Below are 20,580 nucleotides of genomic sequence, written 5' to 3'. Positions count from 1 at the left end.
CTGGAGAGAGAGAGAATTGATTCATGATCTGAAAGCTCAGGTGGTGGAACAGCTGGGTAACGTTGCGTTCAATTCATTATAGCAGTATGTCATGCAGGAATATGACTATCTGTAAAACAATATGCATTATTAATGTAAGTAAAATGTTAAAAGCTGCATTTTTATATAGGCAAGTGAGATGGAACTCACGTGGTGAATGCTAATGCTAAAGGCAATATAACAGCTTACAAATGTCATTTGTCACGTCTGTCACCTGCCCCTTCCTCACCTCTGGAGCTTTTTGCTCCAGCTGCACTGTTGGGCTTTGTTTTTCTATGTCACCATTGGCTGGCAGAGTCCTGCTCAGTTTGAAGCATCCTTTTTCTCACATGTAGTTCCCTTGGGTGGGACAGGCACTGCTTTATTACAAACATCTCTTCCTTTCCATACTTCCGATGGAAAGGAAATAAATGAATGTCTTTCTCTCCCATCTCCAATATAAGTGTTTTTCCCTCTTGGCTAAGATTGGCTAAGACAAATGGCAGGAGCCATAATATCTAGAATAATTATCAGGCTCTTGGCTTTTCCACTGAATTGCTTCCTACTTGTACTGAGTATATTCCATGCACTACCTGTGTTTTCCTTGCAGCCCTGTAGGGATTAGCAGGCAGCTCACCTAGGTTATTAGCTTTATATTTTATGGAAAGTTAGGAAAAAAGTACCCAGGCTGCCCTTGAACCGATCCTTGCAAATCTCTTTCATGCTTCTGGCACCTGCACTGCAGTGCAGGGGCAGAGCAGAGTGGAGCTTCATCCACCCAAACAGCCTTCAGGTAGGATGCTGTAAGGGTGCCCAATGCAGACAGACATCCAGAGGGATAAGAGGCGCCCACTGTGTGCAGCTTCAGGGCTGAGCTTGGCTTTGTGGAAAGCCCCCAGGCACCGTGGCTCACCCAGCAGTCTGTACCCATCTGCCTGCTTTTCCAGTAATGCTGCATGACTCCATGCAAGACAGATCATGTTACCAAAAGCCTTCTAGAAAGGGAACTGGATTTGTAGAGTGGTGTATTGCAAAAGGTGTGGGATTTAAAGAGAGCTGACATGAAGCTTTGAGTGGTTTACAGGAAAGGTGGAGAGCATGTAGTGATAGGCTAAGGGTGACATGTTTTTGAAGTGAAAGGCATTTAAATTAGATGTTAGGAAGAAATTCTTTGCTGTGTGGTGAGACACTGGAACAGTTTGTCCAGGAAAGCTGTGAACGTCCCTGGAAGTGTTCAAGGCCAGGTTGGATGGGGCTTGAAGCAACCTGGTCTAGTGAGAGTTGTTGGTGCTCCTGCAGGGGGCTGGGACTAGGTGATCTTTAAGGTCTCTTCCAACCCGAACCATTCTGTGATTCTATGACTTGGGCTGCTCTCCACAGGACTTGTGAGCATGAAGTGCCTTCACTTCTGAGAATACAGAGTTCCAGGCTGCACCTAAAAAGAGGAAGCAGAGAAGCAAAACTCTGCCTACATTCCCAGTTTCTGATCTCACTTAAATTCACACAAATCTAGTGTTCAGTAATGAAGTTTCTTCAGATTTAAGAGAAATGAAGATCCAGCCAGTGTGATTAATCTTGTGAGTAAAGAGGTTTAGGATTAGACATTCTTTCTGTGTGACACTTCAGCAATATGGTGTTATAAACGACACAGCAGGAGTTAGTCTTGAAGTGTCAGAATAGCTACTTCAGTGACAAAGCACTTGTACATGTAAATTTTCAAAGAAAGTTGGCAACCCTTTTGTGGGCTCAGTTTGCACCTGTCATTCACCTCCAGATGCAAATTTGAGTTACTTGCAGCTCTAATTACAGTACTTGATTGTCATCACAAATCAGGTAGTAAGATGTGAAACGACTGAGGTTTGTGCTGTCTTTTGTTGTTAAAACATGAGTGCAGATGTTGTTATCTAAAAGGAAAGTCAACCAGGGCTTTGCCCTGTTCATACTCTACAAATAAGCACAATATGAAAATAACAGGAATTTAAGGTAGAGTAATAACAAGGAAGTGAGCGAGCATGTGGTGTAAACAAGACAGTAATAAGGGGAAATAGAAAATAGATTATTTCATCTATTGCAGCAAAGTATGATAATAAAAAGAGATACTTCTTCAGTTAAGTATTTTTTTAAGACACATTTACCTTCAAGATCTCCCTTCTGTAAGGAATGCTAGTTTTTCTATTTGTGCTGACAGCTTTCATATTTTCAAATGAAAGATTATTTTATCAAATTATTCATCAGATGACTGTTAGGCTGTATCTTTCCAATTTGTCACTACATTTATCAGAAAAATCATTACAGTTATGCTTTAATTTCAACATAGAAGACTTATTTTTGATGTCTCTTCACTGAAAATGTTGAGGTCTGAAGATTGTTAATTGTAATTCTTCATTAGTTTATTTTAAATTAAAAAGAGGAGATAGGTACAACATGTTATTGTGCCTCAGCTAACATCTGCTAGACTGTGATAATTCAGCACAGTTTTGTGCGGATTTTTCAGTTGGGAGTCAGTTGCATAAAGATGACTGTTGAAATAAGAAAGGGTTGCTTATTTTATATTTGGATCTGAGGGTGGGGCCTAAATAGTGGAGGTAATTTCACTTTGCAGATCTTCAATGCTCAATTAAAAACATGAACTAGTGAAGGATAAATAGCAATGGATGGGTGGACTAATTTGTCTAAGTTTAAAGGTAAATACAGAAATGCATTTAACATGCACTGCCAGATTCCATGGTGTTGCAACCCACTTGGTGATTTTTTTCTAATCCCCATTTCAGCAGTCAGCCTTAATCTCATTTCTTTCCCTTTTTATACAGACACTCTAACTCAAGGAATGATTGTTACTATGGAGATTTCTAAATTACTTGGTCCATGGAGTCTACTTAACCTAATGTAAAAGGTCCTTTTTTTTCTTTTTCTCTTTCCCACTTTTCTCATTACCAAAGGAGAACATTCTGGCTGGAACAATGGCTGTATACTTTAACCCAGATTTATTAAGTTTAGAGGATTTGTACTGTTGTTTTACAAAATGGTGTCAACTTGCAGGATGACTTTTAAAATGATGAACAGCTTTCCCAGGCCAAAAAGCTAACGACATCCACAGCTTCCGTGCCTCCCACACACGCACACCGTCCAAAAGACCACAGATAATTTCTGCCAAATCAAGACCATAGAGAATTTATAAGCAGCTTTAATGTATTTGGGAGCTAAAGCACCTTAGTCCTTCATCAAAGGGAATGATAAAAACCAGAATTAATATGGCTGGACTTTAATTATTTCTGAGCGCATAATTACTCTCTAGCTAACTGGACAGGAGGTATGTTATTTCATTTCCTTTGAGCCAAGGAAAGCCATCTGCAAGCATACAGTAGTCAACTATTGAGATTTTAAAATGCATCATGTTGCTTCCTTAGCATTGATTGCAATACAAATAGAATAAATTCTTGAATAATACTGTAAATAATGTAAGAACTTCCTTCTGCACATTACACTCCTTTAGGTTTTGTAGCAAGACTGTTCACTGCCTTTAGGAGACATACAATGCAGGAATCACTTCTTCCCCATTTTAAACTGACTTAGGGTTCATAATTAGCATTAATGAGACTTATGGGTATGCAGCAACATGAGGCTAGAAGAGACCAAACCTTAGAGAGCCTCATGATAAAGAAATTGACTTTGCATCAAGATTTTAGAGGCTTTAGTATCCTCTCTTTCCCACATTATTTGAGGTACCTGATTACTTAGTTAATATTTACATGAACTTTTCCTCAAATTTAGGCCAGGACAATAAGGCAGCATATATATTTGAAGGCTTATGTCTCAAACACAGTAAAATGGTATTTTTGTAGTTTATGCCCATTTTTGTAAGGAAAATACTCAAGGAGGGGGAATAAGTGAGCCTTCGTGAAAGGTGAAGAGAAGCTAGAGTGGAACAAAACCAGAAAGAATTGTAGAAAAAAAGACTTTGGGTAATCATAATTCTATAGAAGGTGTGCACTCTTTTTTGTTTCGTTGGTTCCTAGTCCATTGTGTCTTAGTATCAGTACTTTTAATATTAGTTTCTGTTACCTGAAAAGGGTGTTAAAATGATGGAAGAACCTTGAAGAATCATATATCGAATAAACAGTCATGACTAAAAAAAAAAATAAATATTTGAGGGATATATTGAATTTACAAAATCATAAACTTTTTGCAGAATATTAATTTAACCTACAGAAAATTCATGAAAAATATACATCTACTAAGAAATTTCAGTCCTGATTTATTTTTACTTAGAAAAGGCTATTGCTGTTACTTTTGTAGGATCTGTCCCTAAGATTTTTATGTTGTTTATCTGGCCGTGGTTTCAGCATTTTTTTCCTATGTAAGGACTCAATAGGTCAGTCTTTTTTATGATCCTGCAGTCACAGCAATGCTGTCAAAGTAGTCTTGTTATCCAGAGAATCAGAAGCAAAAGCCATTTATGATGAATTTGAAGGGACTATAGGGGAAGTCTTACAGGGATAGGCTGAGGGACCTAGGGTTGTTTAGGCTGGAGGAGACTCAGGGGGGACCTTCTCACTCACTTCAACTACCTGAAGGAAGGTTGTTGTCAGGTGTGGGCCCAGGTCTTTTTCCAGGCAGCCAGCAACAAGACAAGAGGGCCCGGCCTCAAGCTGCTCCAGGGGAGGTTTAGGTTGGATATTAGGAAGTACTTCCTCACAGAGGGGGTGATTAGACATTGGAATGGACTTCCCAGGGAAGTGGTGGAGGCACTGTCCCTGGTTGTGTTCAAGGAAAGGCTGGATGTGGCACTTAGTGCCTTGGTCTAGCTGATGTGATGGTGCTGGTCATAGGCTGGACTTGATGATCTTATAGGTATTTTCCGGCCTTGGTGATTCTGAAGATTTTAGAATTAGAATTGCTGCTGACATGGGTGGAAATCTAATTCAGAACTTCTCTTAATATCGTTTCCGTGATTTCAGAAAATTTCTTCAGCAGCTGTATGTGAAACAGGCAATGCAACATAAACAGTCAAGCTCCGAGCCCTGCTTCCTCTTTGAGGACTCCAGATTGAACCACTTGATGTTGCTGTATGCTGGTTTAGACAGCCATGTGCACAATGGGTCATGAGCTGATGGTTCTTTTAGGGTCTGCAGAGCAATTTCCGACTTTAACAGCATCCTTATATAGGTGCATAAAGTACAGATAATAGGTAAGTAGTATCATGCCTGTGTATGAGGACCAAACTCTGCTTTGGTTTGTGGACATCAGATAGGATTGTAACTCCTCAAAGCAGAAAATCTGTCTGAAGCTTTTTGGTTTGTGTTTCTCTAAGTTAGCTGGAGTGAATTTGGGGCAGAAAACACGTGTCATCTCTTTCATACTACAAGACTGTTAGGGGTGCCTGGTGGGTCTGCCACATCTCCATCAGCTAAGAGTCCTCCTGGTTGGAGGAGGTGACAACCAGAGCCCCTGTATTGTGAAACAGATACACAGCTGTGTTAGAAAGCGTGTCTGATCTGTGGCAGCTTGAACATAGGTCAACCCCTTTGTGAAAGGAATTGTATATAATGTGTATTGCAACATGATTATAATTTTTTATGGTTTTCAGAGAAATTCACAACTGTATAAATACTGAAATTACCTAGGTTATTTTTAATAGCTAGCCTCAATTATGCTTCACAGTATTGTAAAATCAGACATGATATGAGATCAGTCATTTGGGTTGAAGTGTCTGATGCACTGTGTTGTTGAGATTTGGAACAGTGATCTGTACAAAATACCTCCCAAAGGGCAGCTGGTAAAAAAAATGTAACAAATTTTCTCGGTTTAATCCAGAGAAGAAATTGCCCCTCTCTGTGCAAGTTATTTGGAGAAATGTGTGCTGTTTGCCTTTCCAAATGCTACTTTGTTCTTTTCTGGTTACTTTTAAAAATTTAAAAGATAACAAGAAGCCATTAAAACTGTGTAAGTATATATGTATCTTTGGCTGTGTCTGGCTCTGCATTATTAAGTGCATAGCTCCATTAAGTGCATAGTTCTTAGAATTTTAAGTCCATTCTTGTTCACCGTGCTGAAAACCTACCATGAAATTTCTGTTATTTTTTTGCATACATCTTTTACTTTTCCAGTTTTATTCTTTCAGAAGTAAAGTTGCTACAGTGTGAGAATGTTGGACAACAAGACATTTGAATGTGTGTATTTGAATAGGGCCACATTCTCTAGACACCATGTATTATGAATGTTATATTCAGGGCTGGCATTAGGAGAAGCTATTACATTCACCTAGGTTCTGCACTATGTTGCAGAATGGTTGCTGCAGGTGTGACTATGAAATTGCTCATGTTTAATTTATGATGCATGATTCTAGTGTTCTGTATTTAGAATGAAATTAAAACTATACTCCTGACTGAGTCAGTAATTAAGGTGTTCAGCTTTGGTTTTCAATACTATGGTCCAGTTCCTGTGTTCACAGTTAAAATCTCACGGTACTTCACGGGTTGTTTCTGTTTCTCAAATCCAAGCACCTGGTGCAAACATTTTATGATTTTTTTTTTTTTTAAATACATCACTCAAGTACATGGTATTTTTCAGATAAACAACAAGTTTAATTCTAAATGACTAATATCCTGTGAAATAACAGAGAGCTTTTTCAAATACAAATGTTTTAATACTCACAGTGCTTAGAGTTAATGCATGTCTCTTGCCTACACCTTCTGCAGATATCAACACGTACTGTTCATCTCCTTTTTGTTGTTGTTGTTTTTGTCTATTGCTATTTTATGCATGAGAAAGTTCTTGTTTTCTACTCTGTGCTTGGCTGGCATTTTCTGGTTTTTTACTTAGTCCTGTGTTTGTACTGATTGCTTTTTTGCATGCAAATTACAGAATGTCATGGAAATGAGACAGCTCTGAAAAAAAAGGAAAGATAATGCTGAGTTTCAACTGTCTTTTGTTTGTGCGTAAGTGTGTAAAGTATATGTGGAACTATTTTCAGAATAGCCTTTGACTTTCCTTCTGGTGTATATTCTTATTAGTAAAGGAGAAGGCATTTTCCCCCTTGGAAAATCCGACTAATCTGTTAAGAATTGTTAATAATACAGATGTTGGGCATGAAAGAATTTTGTAATTTATAGAAATAAAGAATTATTATACTGTGTGTTTTGCCCATGCTGCAATTTCAATTCCATATTCAATTTAACTTCTGTAGACTGTTCATGAAATCCTGGCCCCACTGAAATCAGTGGCAAAAATCGCTGTCTTCAGTTGATCTAGGATTTCATTCTTATTTCTAGTTGCTGTATGGATTTTTGTGGTTCTTTACAAATATCTCAGCAGGTAGTCAAAGGTTTCAAGGGAATTTACAATTCTGTTTAAAAGAGAATGTAATGAGTGTATTAAAAAAAGACCAAAAAAACAAAAAAATTTAAAAAATAAAAATAAACTCACACTTATCTTTGTAAAGCATGAGCTTAAATGGTTGAACTTGGAAATGTAAATTAGCATTTCACAGAAAATATTGTTTTAACCAACTGTCAAGACATTTATGAGCCATCATATTGCATCAAATGCAAGAAGTAATTTGGCAGTTCTTCTCTCCACTATTCCTAATAACAACAAAAATGAAAGAAAAAAAACCCACAAAAACAACAATGAAGTGGATAAATATAGTTTATGATGGGTATGCTTTTAGTAAACAAGTTTTGATTCTTCATTTAAAAAGAATAAAGCACTGGGCATTCTGATTCTTGTGCTAGATGTTTCTAACAGCCATACCCCTAGGGAAGGTTTTGCTGTAATGTTTGAAAAACGTAATGAAAAATTTGGTTGTTATAAACTAAGATTTCCCTCCCTGCAAATGTTTTTCTTGAAACATCCATGGAAATTTAATATTCACTGTTTTTTCCTCAGTCTTGTATATTCTTGAATTGTCTTTTTTCCTCCATTTTCTCCGTTCTTAATCCTAGGTCCCCTTACAAAGAAACAGACAGATGATTTAGGTGATAATGACGGTGCTGAAGATGAAGGTATTTTTTTGCCGCCAAACTGATTTGCATGACAAGGATCCCTGAAAATCTTTTTTCTCCCCTCTTTTTTTGACTTCTTGTCTTCTTTTGAAGAGTTTTTTTTTATTCCCATTTTTGATGTGTTTTGTCTTCTTGCTTGTTGTTATACATATATATATTTTTAATTTTTTTAAAGAAAGAATGTTGTTAAGTTCTACGTTTTGATACAAAACAGTAACAATATTTAAAGAGGAGGTTTTTTTGTTTTCTTGAAATCGACTTTTGATATGTTGCATCCCACCTTTTGACTGAATTTTGTCCATACTATTTAAACTAACACTCTTTAAAAGTTTCTCTGTACACCTTTTTGCATGTTTTCTAACCCTATGTATTTCACCAAGTACGAAGATGTTTCTTTTTTTTCACTGACCTCAGTTTGATAAACATATAAAATGTTGTGTTTATAAAAGGAAAAAGACAGAAAATTCTTAGAAAGTGTCTCTTAAGCAACTGCATTTCCCTAAATTCAAAACCTTCTGTATTTACCTTGCCATGAACAAATATAAATAAATGCAGGAATGGCCCACCTCCCTGTGGAAGGGAGGGAGCCCTTGAATGGAAGGCAATGTTGGCAGTTGGTGAGGCTCTGTGCAGCACCAGTAAATTCAATGGAGCTACACTGATGTCCTCTAAAGGAATTGGATCCCTTCTGTTTTCTACAAGCACATACAGATGCCTATCTGTTTGTGCTGGCCCTCAGAAAACCCTATTACCAAGCAAAATCAAAACCTGGAAATGTCACGCATATGATTCTGTGGATGAATTATGTCTGTTAATCGCATAAGCTGCGCAGAGTTGATATTTTTTCAGGGCTGTGAAAATGGTAACAAGGGACTCTTTCTCCTGGGCAGTCTCATCCCTTCAAGTTGATGTGCTTCAAAATTCTGAATCTTAAACACATACTCTGTATATTTATGGTCAATGAGTAAAACAAATTACAGCATAAGCCTGGTAGAGTTGCTACTTGCTTCTCTGTTAATATCTGGGGTTTTTTTCCAGATACCTTAGTACCTTCTTAGATGAATCTTAACTTGTAAACTACAAGGCTCTTAATTAAGAACTTTTTCATCACACAGAACGTTAACATTATCAAACAAAAATGTGCAGTCTTATCACAAAAGATGAAGGAAGGCAAATATGAGTATTTAACTTGTTAACCAATTACTGAACAGAGCCTTTACAAATAAACCCACACATTTATACTTCTGATTTACAATTCTCTACTGAATTTGTAAGTTAAACATATGAATGAAAGCCCACCAGTTGGCCCAAGGTTTGCATGAAGAACCTAACTGAAAATCTTCTCTGAAAGCTCTCATATTATTCAGAGCTAAGTGTGATAACTCAGATTCTCTTAGCTCGTTGAGGCCAAGTAATTTTTCTATTAGTTCCTGACAAAATTAGTTCATGACAAAATATTGCAAGGGACATTCTTATGTATTCTCCAAGACCTGTGATATTGAATTAGCCACTGTAAAAGTGTCTGTCTTGTTTTAACATTATGTTTTAAGAAACCATTTGAAACCAGGGTTATTAATCTAGTAATTAGACCTTCACTGCCTCTGAGAGTCACAGAGAGGACAAATTTGAATTTTTATGATCAGTAGACACTGCTGGGTTGGTAGAAACCCTGTCTGCTGAGGCCCTGCATTTCACTGTCTCCCGCTAGGGGAGTGGGATGGGATGTCCTGACCTGCATTTTGGGAACCTCTGCCTCTGTGTTGGCGTTCCAGCACTTGTTGCGTATGCAGAACTGAAGAATTCACAAATTTCAAGTGATGTGTGTTTGGGTAGGAGGAGCAAGAAAGAGAGAGGCAAAGCAAAAAGCCAACTTAGGTGTCCAGATTTCTGCTAACCTGCCATCAAACCTTTCACCTTTTGCACTCTGGTAGATATTATCCCAAATAAAAAATCCACAAATTACTAACTGGAGACTAAAGAAAAGAAATACCCAAGTGAATGAAGTATTAGGGAGACTGGGCTATACATGATGAAAACCAACTGCATTTCATAACCATAAAATGTTCAGTGATTTCTAAATGCCCAGGCTGGTTTCTGTATTAAGAAATTCAGAGCTGCTATTTCTATTTCTTATATTATACCTTTCCTGAAGAAAGAGCTTTCATAGCAGCATCTTGGATCAAATGCCTGGAAAGTGTTCTGTGTCGTGTCACTCAAACATCAGAGTTTGATTAGGAAATTTCATTTTAAAACAGTGTTCAATAGTCCTATTCCCATCTGCTGCCACATGTCACTACCACAGTATCATGGTCCAAACCTTGCCAGCACAAGCACTGGAATCAGTAATCAAACTTGGATCTCTGGTATGTGCTGCAACCAGTAGACCAGGCTTAATTAGATCGTTTTTCATTTTTGTTTTCAAAAGACCCAAAGGCTGTAGTGCACATTACCAGCTAATGATCTGCAAATTTGCTGTTAAAAAAAATAAAAATGAAGGTGTTTTCAAATTCTATGAATGTGAAATGTGTGAAAAGTAAGAAAGTATATAAATGTCTATTTTCCCCAGTCTGGGTGAATTCTTGTTTCTGTTTAACCCTTTCATGTCCGCACCTGAAATTTTCAAGAAGTACTGAACTACTTTAGCAAGCACCAAAAACAAGAGTGGAAAAGCAACTACAACCAGTGAGAACTGGGGCTTTCCCTTTGTATGTCAGTGGTGGATTTGCCAATTTGTTGACATGCAGGTTAGCAATAGCTAGGGCATTTGTAAAATTGAATGCTAAGTGGCTCAGCAGTTGAATAAACTCTTCCTCCCCCAGTCTAGAAACAAGGCTTAGTTTTAAAAAGTGAACTATTTTGATCTTAATATCTCAGTCTTAATTTTGGTAAGGTAATAGTCTAGTTTGGTTTAATTTGGCTATAGCAAAAATCAATGACTCTTTATGCACCCTTAGTTCCTATCTTCTAAAATTCTTAGCATGACTTAAAATACAGCAACACAAATCATGAATCAGTCTATGTACTTGGGGATCAAATTGGACTTCTAGGTTATTAGTGCTGTATGAAGTATCCAAGAATGAGTGCTCACAAGTGAATTCTTCTTAGCCACCATTCTGTCATAGACACTTTACCAGCACATCCATCTGTCAATCTTAGATCCTTATTTAGTCCCCGATGCTGTTTGAGCATCTCTCAGATTTTAATGTATTCAGTTTCACAGGATCCCTCTGCAGCAGGAATGCTATTATTTCATTTTTAGAAATGAGGAATACAGACACTGAGTTTGAGGAATGCAGACACCACGTCCATAGTAAAGCAGAGAACTGACAGTGCATGCCTCAGTAGTGGGGTCTGCACTGTCATTGCTGGATGTTTCTACCCTTTGTTTTTCCATTCGAATCTCTTATGTGAGAAAGGAGACAGATTAGGAACAGATGTTGCTGTTTGGTCACAGGCTGTAACTGTGATGATTCTGGTCATTTAGTCTGATGCTCTGTCTTATATAGGCTATTTGACTTCACTGACTGAAGGAAGCTTTGAGTACAGAGCATTTTTTAAATGAAAACAAAAATCCTCTCAATTTTTAAATTGCTAATAATGCAGAAGGCATGTACAAAGCCCTTCTTATGCTTAACAGACTATAGTGTCGTTGGCACAAAAGACCCCATCTCAGAATTGAGGATCTTCTTAAAAAACCCACTATCACTCCATTAGTATTAAAATAGACTGGGTTTCTAAGTTTAGCATGTTGTCTGCTTTCAACGGCCAGGGTAAGAAAGAAGGAGGGAACCAAGTTTTCTGTCTGGCACTGATATGTTTTCGGACTTCAGAGGTCAGTAAACAGCAGAACATGTTTGTCTACCTCGCAAAGCAAGCACATGCTCCAGCCTTAATTATAGCCTCTAATGAGTTCCAACCAAGCTGGAGTAGCACAGATCTTACCCCTTCAGGTGAACTTGTTGACTGACACACACAGACATATTCATGATTCCTCTTCATCCTGTCACCCATTCATGTCAGTTCTGTGATTCCAACTCCTAAGTACAGATTCCAATGTCACTTGCATATTAAATTTTTCCAATTATATTTCCCCTTTACATTGAGAACCTCAGTTGAGATTACCTTGAATTTTTGCAGTGATGTTATTAATACTTGAAAATGTGCATAGTAAAAATTTTGACAGACCTTTAATTTAAGCGCCTCTTTGGGCCTTCATTATACTTTTAACACAGCCAAGTGTTGCTTGTTCAGTGAAGAGTCTGTCAGCTTTTCAGGTTCTAACCATCATCTTTTAATAATTCAAAATTGCTACCTACCTGGCTATTCAGGTCCTACTCTAATGAGAATCTGCTCCTGATGCTTATCTGTAAAAGCACAGGCTTTTAAAAATGTTAGAATATACATTCATACAGTCCTCCATCAGGGTCTCAAATCACTTTCAGATAAAGTCACCAAGTGTTTGAGAGTGTTCTGAAGGGTCCCTCGGTTTGACAGATTACAGAAACAAACAAAAAAAGGGCCATTCTATTTCTCTGAAGCTTGATGGGCACAGGCTGTATTTTAAACTCTGAAACATGTCTAGAACTTCACTGCCACTCCTAACAGAAGTTCAGTAGGTCCTTTAGTAGTCTCAGGAAGTCTAGTTTTATATCACATGTTAAAAACATGACATTAATGGGGCATCGAATAGATTTGAACTGAAAGGTCAAATACATTCAGAAGGCTTTTAAATGTTTAAGAGTTTCACTGATTGATACCATGCTCCACTTAAATGTATTAGTACAAAACCTTATGGAAGCACTACACAATATCTGTAGAATATTATCTGTAAGGAACACATTGGTTTTACAGCAGCCAATCTAAAAGTTTTCCACAGTTACAGTGTTGTTTCATGTTCAAAACCCCAAATTTACTTAATAAGCTGGATAAAAATGTCATATTTTCTTATAACATTTGGAAAAACACTGCTTGTGACATCTGTGCTAAACTAATTATATTTTTGTGCTAAGTTGTCTCCAGGTAGGCTTTCTTCCTTTCCCATTTTTTATTGTTCCCTGCAAATTATACTTGTTAAGTCATGTGGCCAATTACATGAGCTTTAAATGACTGAAGCTATAATTATGTTTTGTTATATATGACAATTGTGACTGGTATTCACAGTCAGACCGTGTTCCCTGTTGTGTGATGTAACAAACATAGAATGAAAGACAGCCCTATTCCTAAATTGCCTGTAATGTAATTAAGACCAGACATAATGAAGAGATGTGACAAACATTTGAAGGTACAGAAGAGAGGAGATGATGGAAATCATAAGTAAGTTAATATGCATGTCATATAAATAAGAGCATTCTCTGCTATACAGTAAGACCTACTTAGATGTTTATGAACTAGCAATTTAAAGCCAAACAAATCACAGCACTCAAAATTGTGTCAATAAAAACAGAACAGTTGAATTTGAGAAGGATTTTGAACAGCACTATCTCTGATTTATCTTTGAAAATGTTCATGTGTCTGCTTTTTATTTAAAATAACACTTAAAAGGTAGTAAAAAGCACAGTACACACCTAAATTAAATCAGTATGTAAACCTACGACTATTAGCAGCATTGCTACGTTTGCACCCTGATTCTTCAGGTTCAGAATGAGCTGCTTCCACAAATAACTACTTAACTAGGTAACCAATCCATGAGTAACTAATAATTGTGTGAGAAAGTGTAACTACAGTTTGCTGAGGGGCCTCCAGCACATGCACACAAAGGACTGATTCTAGCTTCTAGGAGAAAATGAAAAACTTATTGAATCATTTAGGGTCAGGTTTTGAGAAGGATCCAAGTGCCAAAATCTCAGGTTTTTTTCTTTGTTGTGTTGGACACCTCACTCCAAGAAGGACTTTTGTAAAGTACATCTTTCTGCCACTTTTGAACTAATGCAGAGTTTCTCACAGATTATTATCTCAATATTCCTCCATTTTAATTTTAAATTATGATTGTTATCACATGGGAACATTGACTAGCTTTCAGGTAGGAATCAGTTCTTGATTGTGGGCTGAAATTTTGCTCTTGTCCTTTGATCTTACTATTTAAAGATCAATTACTAGTTTAAAAAGGTCTGCACTTAAACAGTACTCTCCCAGCTGAATATTTCTACCTTTCAAATATTCCTGGCTATAGAGTGCAAGTGATATGAAACCCCACTGCCTGTCAGACCATAATACAGTGATCTCTCTTCTTTGCATAGAGAGCCCCACAGCTTCTGTATAATCCGTAGCCCACAGTCCTGCTAGCCTCAGCTGAGAACTGCATAACCTCACAGATGTCTCCAGTACTAGTTTGCTGCCTGAAAGAACACACAGAAGCACAATTTTTCTTTTATAGAAGGGATTTCACTTTAGACTGATGACTTTGGCAAAGCAGCATGAGCAAAATTCATACTGCATGTCATCTGTTCTGACATGGCCATAGGCAGAGCTGCAAATTAGTCTTTTTTATCTGTCTCTAATATTTTCAAGAATATTAGTAGTAGGAAATAATAGTATGGTATAGACAGAATTTACTCACAGAATCACTTCTTTATATGTCAGATTTTATTCATGAATGTGCTGCACTTCTTTCTCAGATAAAGGGCACTCATTCTTTTCTAAATATCCCAATATTTTCCAGACAAACAGACCAGTACTACCAGCATTTCATTACTACTCACAGTTGGTGCTCTATAATTCTATGTAATTTTAATTAAAGAAGAATTCTGAGACAGTCTCCCCCTGTGCTAAGACCAAGCATACAATTAACTGTGTACAGTTTCTGCTGGGAACACTCACACAGTGATTTCAGATTAATAATTTATTATTGCTTCCATATTTGTATATTAAAAAAAAAAAAAGAAAAGCATAGTCTATGAAGAAATGATCTACTGAAAAGCAGTATAAGAATTTGAAAATACTTTTTGCACTATGTAGTTTTTAAATCTCAGGAGCTCATAATTCTAACCTGTGGACAATGAAGACAAATAATCCCCTTAGATTTGCATTCTGGAAATCACATGTTGGAAAGCCCTTACTGTATGCTTGAATGAGGAAGGCAATACAAGCAATTTCATGCTCAACCTTTTATCATCCTTTTGGTCTTGAATAAATGATTGTTCTAGTACTTCCAGTATTGATGATCCACTTTCTGATCTTGACTGTTCTGGCATTTTCTTCAAATTAGGATCAATATCAAATAATAGCAACTGGCTTTCTTTAAACAGACACATCTGTGCTGATCTTTTTCAGCAAATTCAGAAATCAGGGCTTTTAGCATAACTGCCCTCACCTTGTTTTCTTCACAGTGCTTCAGAAACTTTTCAGATAATTCTACAGAGAGCTTACTTGAAAGCTTCTTAACCTAAGATTCCTGCAAATCAAAGTAGTAAACAATACAACTGAGATTTCTTCAGAAGCTGAAGTGAGTAATCAAGGAAGTCACTTGAATACTGTCATGGTGACAAAAAAAATCTTCAACTTCGAATATGCAGAAGAGTGCTTCAGTGGGAAATTTTCAAATGCTCTGTTGCCATTGTCTTCCTTGAATTTTAGGGATTATTAGCATGGAATATTATGACTTGGGCAGTAGGAGAGACTCAGGCACCTAGCAAATTAGATCAAAATACAATTTAATCTCAATGTAAAAATTTAGATTTGCACTTTAGCTGTTTTCTTTCCAGTCCAACAGAAATAACCTTTTTGAAAAACATATTACCCACCTCTAACTGCTGCTTTGAATTGACACTTAAGAACTTTCCTTACAAGCAGATCTGATGTTCTGAAATTCAACATGTTATTCTGAGCAGATGCATCAGTTTGCAAATAGGACTTTGTGATAGGAGGGAGGGATACCCAAATCAATGTCTTCCTTAAAAAGAAACTCAAAACAGTATGTCAATATCTAATTTTCTTGTCTGAGAGAATGGCAGAGCTTCTGATATGTAAAATCATTAGCTGCACCCAGTGTCATTTTCGAGAACCTTACAAAGTTTTTTGTATGCTTGGTTGGGAATTACAAACATTGTTCCAGGCAGCTGGTTTTTTTCAAGTGTAACATAGTTCTTTCCACGATTCACTAAGATAAGAACTACCCACACTCCTTAAACTTCAGGCTACCCAGGTTACAAATATCATCATTTTGAAGTCCACAGCTTCCACATACTTTTTGAAAACTCAGACTTCAGACCTATCAAAAGGCAGCTGCTCTGACACCCTTTTAATACATTATTGATCTTACCATACTGGAAGCAATCAACAATTTATGTATGAGGAGAAGTACTGTTGATCTTAATACACTGAATTGCCTTTAGCTGAAAGAACAGAAGGATGAGCTGAGCTTTCAGAGGTGCTCAGGTTTTGCCAAAATGAGCTCACACTGATGTTAGCAGACAATTTAGGTCAAATTCAGCAGGAACCAAATCAGATCCTGGCTCCATTGCATTTGAGCAAATGTTACCATTTTCAATCCCTTTTCTGAGGCTAACAAGTGTTTCAAAAATATGAACTTCAGTTACAAGTGAGCCACAAAGAAACACTTTTGCCCACCTGCCCTTTTCCTTATGTAAAATGTTGCTTGAGAAACACTTCAAGAAAAAGAACCTCACTAAAAAAAAATAATAATTAAAATATTGCATGTTGGTTTTGTTTGTTTGGTTGTTTTTTTAATTTCTTGAGATAAAATGTGTCTTAATATTTTTTCCAGACATTCGGGACAGTGGGGGACCTAAGCCTGTGATGGTGTATATTCATGGAGGGTCCTACATGGAAGGCACTGGAAATTTATATGATGGCAGTGTTCTAGCAAGCTATGGGAATGTGATAGTCATCACAGTCAACTATCGCCTTGGGGTGCTTGGTAAGAAGCTTTCAGCTTTCTGTTAATCCCTGCTCTCTGCAATGCAATTCATGTTCTACCTGAGAATGTCAGGTTCTTTGGTTGTTTTTTTTTTGTTTTGTTTTGTTTTTTTTAAATTAAAAAAAACCCAAACACTTTTTTTTGTTTGTTTTCTTTGTCACAGAAGAGGTTTGTGTGCTGGCGATGAGATACTGTGACATTGCAAGTATTATCTTGAGAATCTGCTGCCATGCTTTAGTGTTCCCATTGCTGAGCTGTTCAGACAGAAGATTTCTCTTTCTCTGCAAATATCAGTGATGCCTTACTTCATAGAGAGAGAAATTAGATTTTTTAAAAAAATGTTGTCATGGACAATAGGGTTTTCTCTTGGAAGAACGAGACTAAGTTTTGATTACCGTGATTTTTTCATACTTTGAAAAAGCTAAGGAGGTTATGAAAACATTATTAAATAAGAGCTATACTTCTTACCTGGTTGTTTTGAGCCTCATAGCAGTTTTGAAAAGTGTTATGGGTATAATTCAAATCCATCCAGTATTTCTTTTCTAGGCCAAATTAGAGAGTGAATAGAGTTACTTTTGATTGTTTCCAACACAGCGAATAAGATGTGCTGATGCTGCTGGTAGATTTCTGTGGTATCTTAGTGAATCGTGGTAGATTGTATTTCTATAAAATGATACTTTGCTTTTTGTTCAGCATAGACACATTCATGATACAAATTCACCAGCTCTTGAGACAGCATGATTGCTGTGTTTTTTTCTTCTGCATATTCCACTCAAATGTTGTACGCTAAGACTCCTGAAAGCAGGAATTCAATTCAGGGATGTTATGGAGGTCAGTACAGTAAATTCAGAAAACTTACATGGGTGTAAGAGTATTCTCTGTAACATTGGAGGTGATGTGATAAACCGGGAGTCATTCACAGCAGTGAATTGGTTCTTAAGACCGATCAACTTTCTTTTCAACTGGTGGGTATTAGCAGTACCTGCTACTCTGGTTTTCTTTGGTGTGGTAACTTTATTTCATCATTGCTGTTGCTTTGTGGCTTGCATTCAGTTAGCTCGATCCCCAGATTCATTGGTTTTGCTTTGCTCATCTGTGTAAATTTCTTCCAACGGTTTCATTTTTAACATCTGAATACACTTCATTCTGGGGGGAGAGAATAGGTTTTGACTTTAGATTTTGAAACTTAATTTCCTATGGTTGTTTTTGACTGGGTGTTTTCAGAAAGTTCATAACTATTTTTTGCTGGATTTATCTCCTTAGTTTTGAGTTGGAGTTTTCATTTGTGATCTACTTCTTTAAGCAAGGAAATTCTGGTATTTTGTGTGTTCTTTTCCCTTCACCTGTTTTCCAAATTATGTAATGACTTCAAGTCCTTGGGCACATATTACTATAGCCATTAATAATCTGTAATCTGTACCTCTAATCAACTTTTTATTTTTATACCAGTTCTCTTGTCTTTGACGTTTCAAACATTTATTTACATTATATGCCAGCAGGGTATTCTGTCCAGTAATACATTATCTGAAAATCCCATTATCTGAAAGCACTGTTTATTTTTGTAAATTATTTAGTCTCATCCCCAAATCACTTGTAGTTGCAGTGTTTGAAAGGGCTGGTTGCTTGAAAGATGAAAATTAATTCAGCTTCATTGATGGTAATGGCTTTTCTGCTTGTAATTTAACACTGATCCCTGAGGTAACCCACTGTTAACATCTTACTGAACGTAGGAGGATTTCATTTGTGCTCATACTTTTGTGGTTCCTTGAACTTTGTGGTCTTTATGAAGCCTCAAGGGGTAGAGAGCTAATTTTCTTTCAAGTGAGACCTATTGCAGTAGAACTTCTAAAACTCACAGTAGAATCCAGTGATTGGTATGAAGACTTGAAATTACTTTCAAAATAACTAAAACAATTCTGGATCAGACTTGTAGGGTTTTCTTAGTAAAATAAATGCATCTGTTTACTGTATGTAGAAGTCATTCATGCAGTTTGTGTCTGGTATAATGCCTGTCTGTCATGTATTAAATAAGTAATGATGGTGTATCACTAAATAGATCATGTAGAAACACACTAGTAATCAGTCAATCAATACATTTGCACAATTTGCATTTTTACTCCTTTGTTTTCCAGTCTTAAAATAGCCCCAGAGTAGAACTTTGGCACAATCATAACAGAGATCAGCTTTTGCTGTTGCTGTTTTGAAACTCTTGTTCATCACTGTGCAGCAGAACCTTGCCCTTTGCAGACACATTAAATAAGACAGGGTTTTACAAACACGTGGCTGACAAATTCTCAGCTTCCCCCATCTGATCACATCCCATAAGGTGAGAGGTTCAGTTTCACCATCCGTTGCCTGTGGGACACCTAGATCTCACTTCACTGCTGTGTAAAATGCCCAACTGCACAGGGAGAAGTAAGGTAGGGATTTTTTTTCTCATGAGAAGATGTAGGGACACAATCAAGTCTGTCTACTCATTTTTGTGTGACCTTTGTTGGTCTGGGTTTTTTGTATCAGTCTTTTGTGGATATATATATCTTAATATAGATGGTCTTTGTGAGTCCTAGGAGTTCTGCCATTGTTTCACCAAGATTTGCACTGTGACATTTCTTAACAAGGAAGCTAGTTAGATAATGTTTAGAGCTGCAGCAGCAACATGTTCTTCCAGACCCAATAGCAATGGGAAGGGAAGATAAGCTGGGATATTGGATTCCTTACAGTACTACTAACAAGTCCACAGCAGACAGCTTTTGCTGCAATTCAGATTTTTTTCTGTTTATTGCAACTTGAAACATCCTTTGTCTTACAGACTAATCTGCTCCAGGACCTGCATTTTAAGGAGATGCAAGATTTGCTTCTAAATAAAATATTAGAATCTGCTCAAAAGTGAAATCCATTTGTTAAAGAGAGAGCAATGATAAACATTAAAAAAGGTATGGAGACAGTACATTTAAAAATAAACAAACAAACAAAAAAGCTGTATGTTTTTCCTGGCCCAATTTTGTCTTTGAAGCAAGTCTGAGAATGAAAGTCTGGTAGTCTTTCCTTTAATAAAGATAAGATCAAAAAGAAAACTATTTGCCCTGGAAAATCAGGGACTACTGAATAAGAAGTTGGGCTGCAACCTTCATGTAAAATAACACTTTGAATCATGAAAGAAAAGAGAACATAGCAAAAATACTGGCACAAAAGCCCTTTCCTGCTTTTGTTATAGACTGATAGAGCTCTATGAATGATGTAGTGATAGACATGATGTAGTGAGTGTTGTTATGCTTTAACGTGCTTTGCTGCTGTGTGTCAGAATACATTAGGAAAATAAATGATGATTGAACGTACATATTTCTTTAATGCAGAATCATGGCAACCAGCAGTATCTTACTGGCTAAAGAGGTTTGTCACATATAAGGCTACAGCCCTGCAATAAGCATAGGACAATTTGCACCCAGCCTAGCATTTCTGCCATTACCATCTTTCTCTTCAGCAAGACCATGCACATTCCCAGCAAGCACAAAATAATGCACAACATTTCCTTTATGAGTAAGTTTATGCACATGGCTTTGCTCCCATTGCTACAGAAATTCCAGACAGTAGCCTAGTGAACCTTTTCATGGGATGGAGAATTATCTAACTGACTGCTTGGAGGATCAAACACAGATATGAAAATATATTACAATGAAAACTAAT

General features: G+C 37.0%; 1 protein-coding gene across 6 annotated transcripts in view; it reads left to right on the top strand.

Annotated features, from left to right (window-relative positions):
• The window catches only part of NLGN1 (neuroligin 1), a 307,956-nt gene that overhangs the window by 103,150 nt on the left and 184,226 nt on the right, over positions 1–20,580 (top strand). For 3 of the 6 annotated variants that reach the window (XM_051626754.1, XM_051626753.1, XM_051626757.1), the window contains exons 3-4: positions 7,962–8,021; positions 16,744–16,896. In XM_051626754.1, coding sequence (XP_051482714.1) covers positions 7,962–8,021; positions 16,744–16,896 — 213 coding nt within the window. The remainder of the gene's footprint in view (positions 1–7,961; positions 8,022–16,743; positions 16,897–20,580) is intronic. The other 3 variants (XM_051626756.1, XM_051626755.1, XM_051626758.1) reach the window with 1 other exon arrangement.

This window comes from Apus apus, chromosome 8, assembly GCF_020740795.1.
Source record: "Apus apus isolate bApuApu2 chromosome 8, bApuApu2.pri.cur, whole genome shotgun sequence".
In the NCBI taxonomy this organism is placed as follows: Eukaryota; Metazoa; Chordata; class Aves; order Apodiformes; family Apodidae; genus Apus; species Apus apus.
This window is presented reverse-complemented; position numbering and strand designations above follow the sequence as displayed.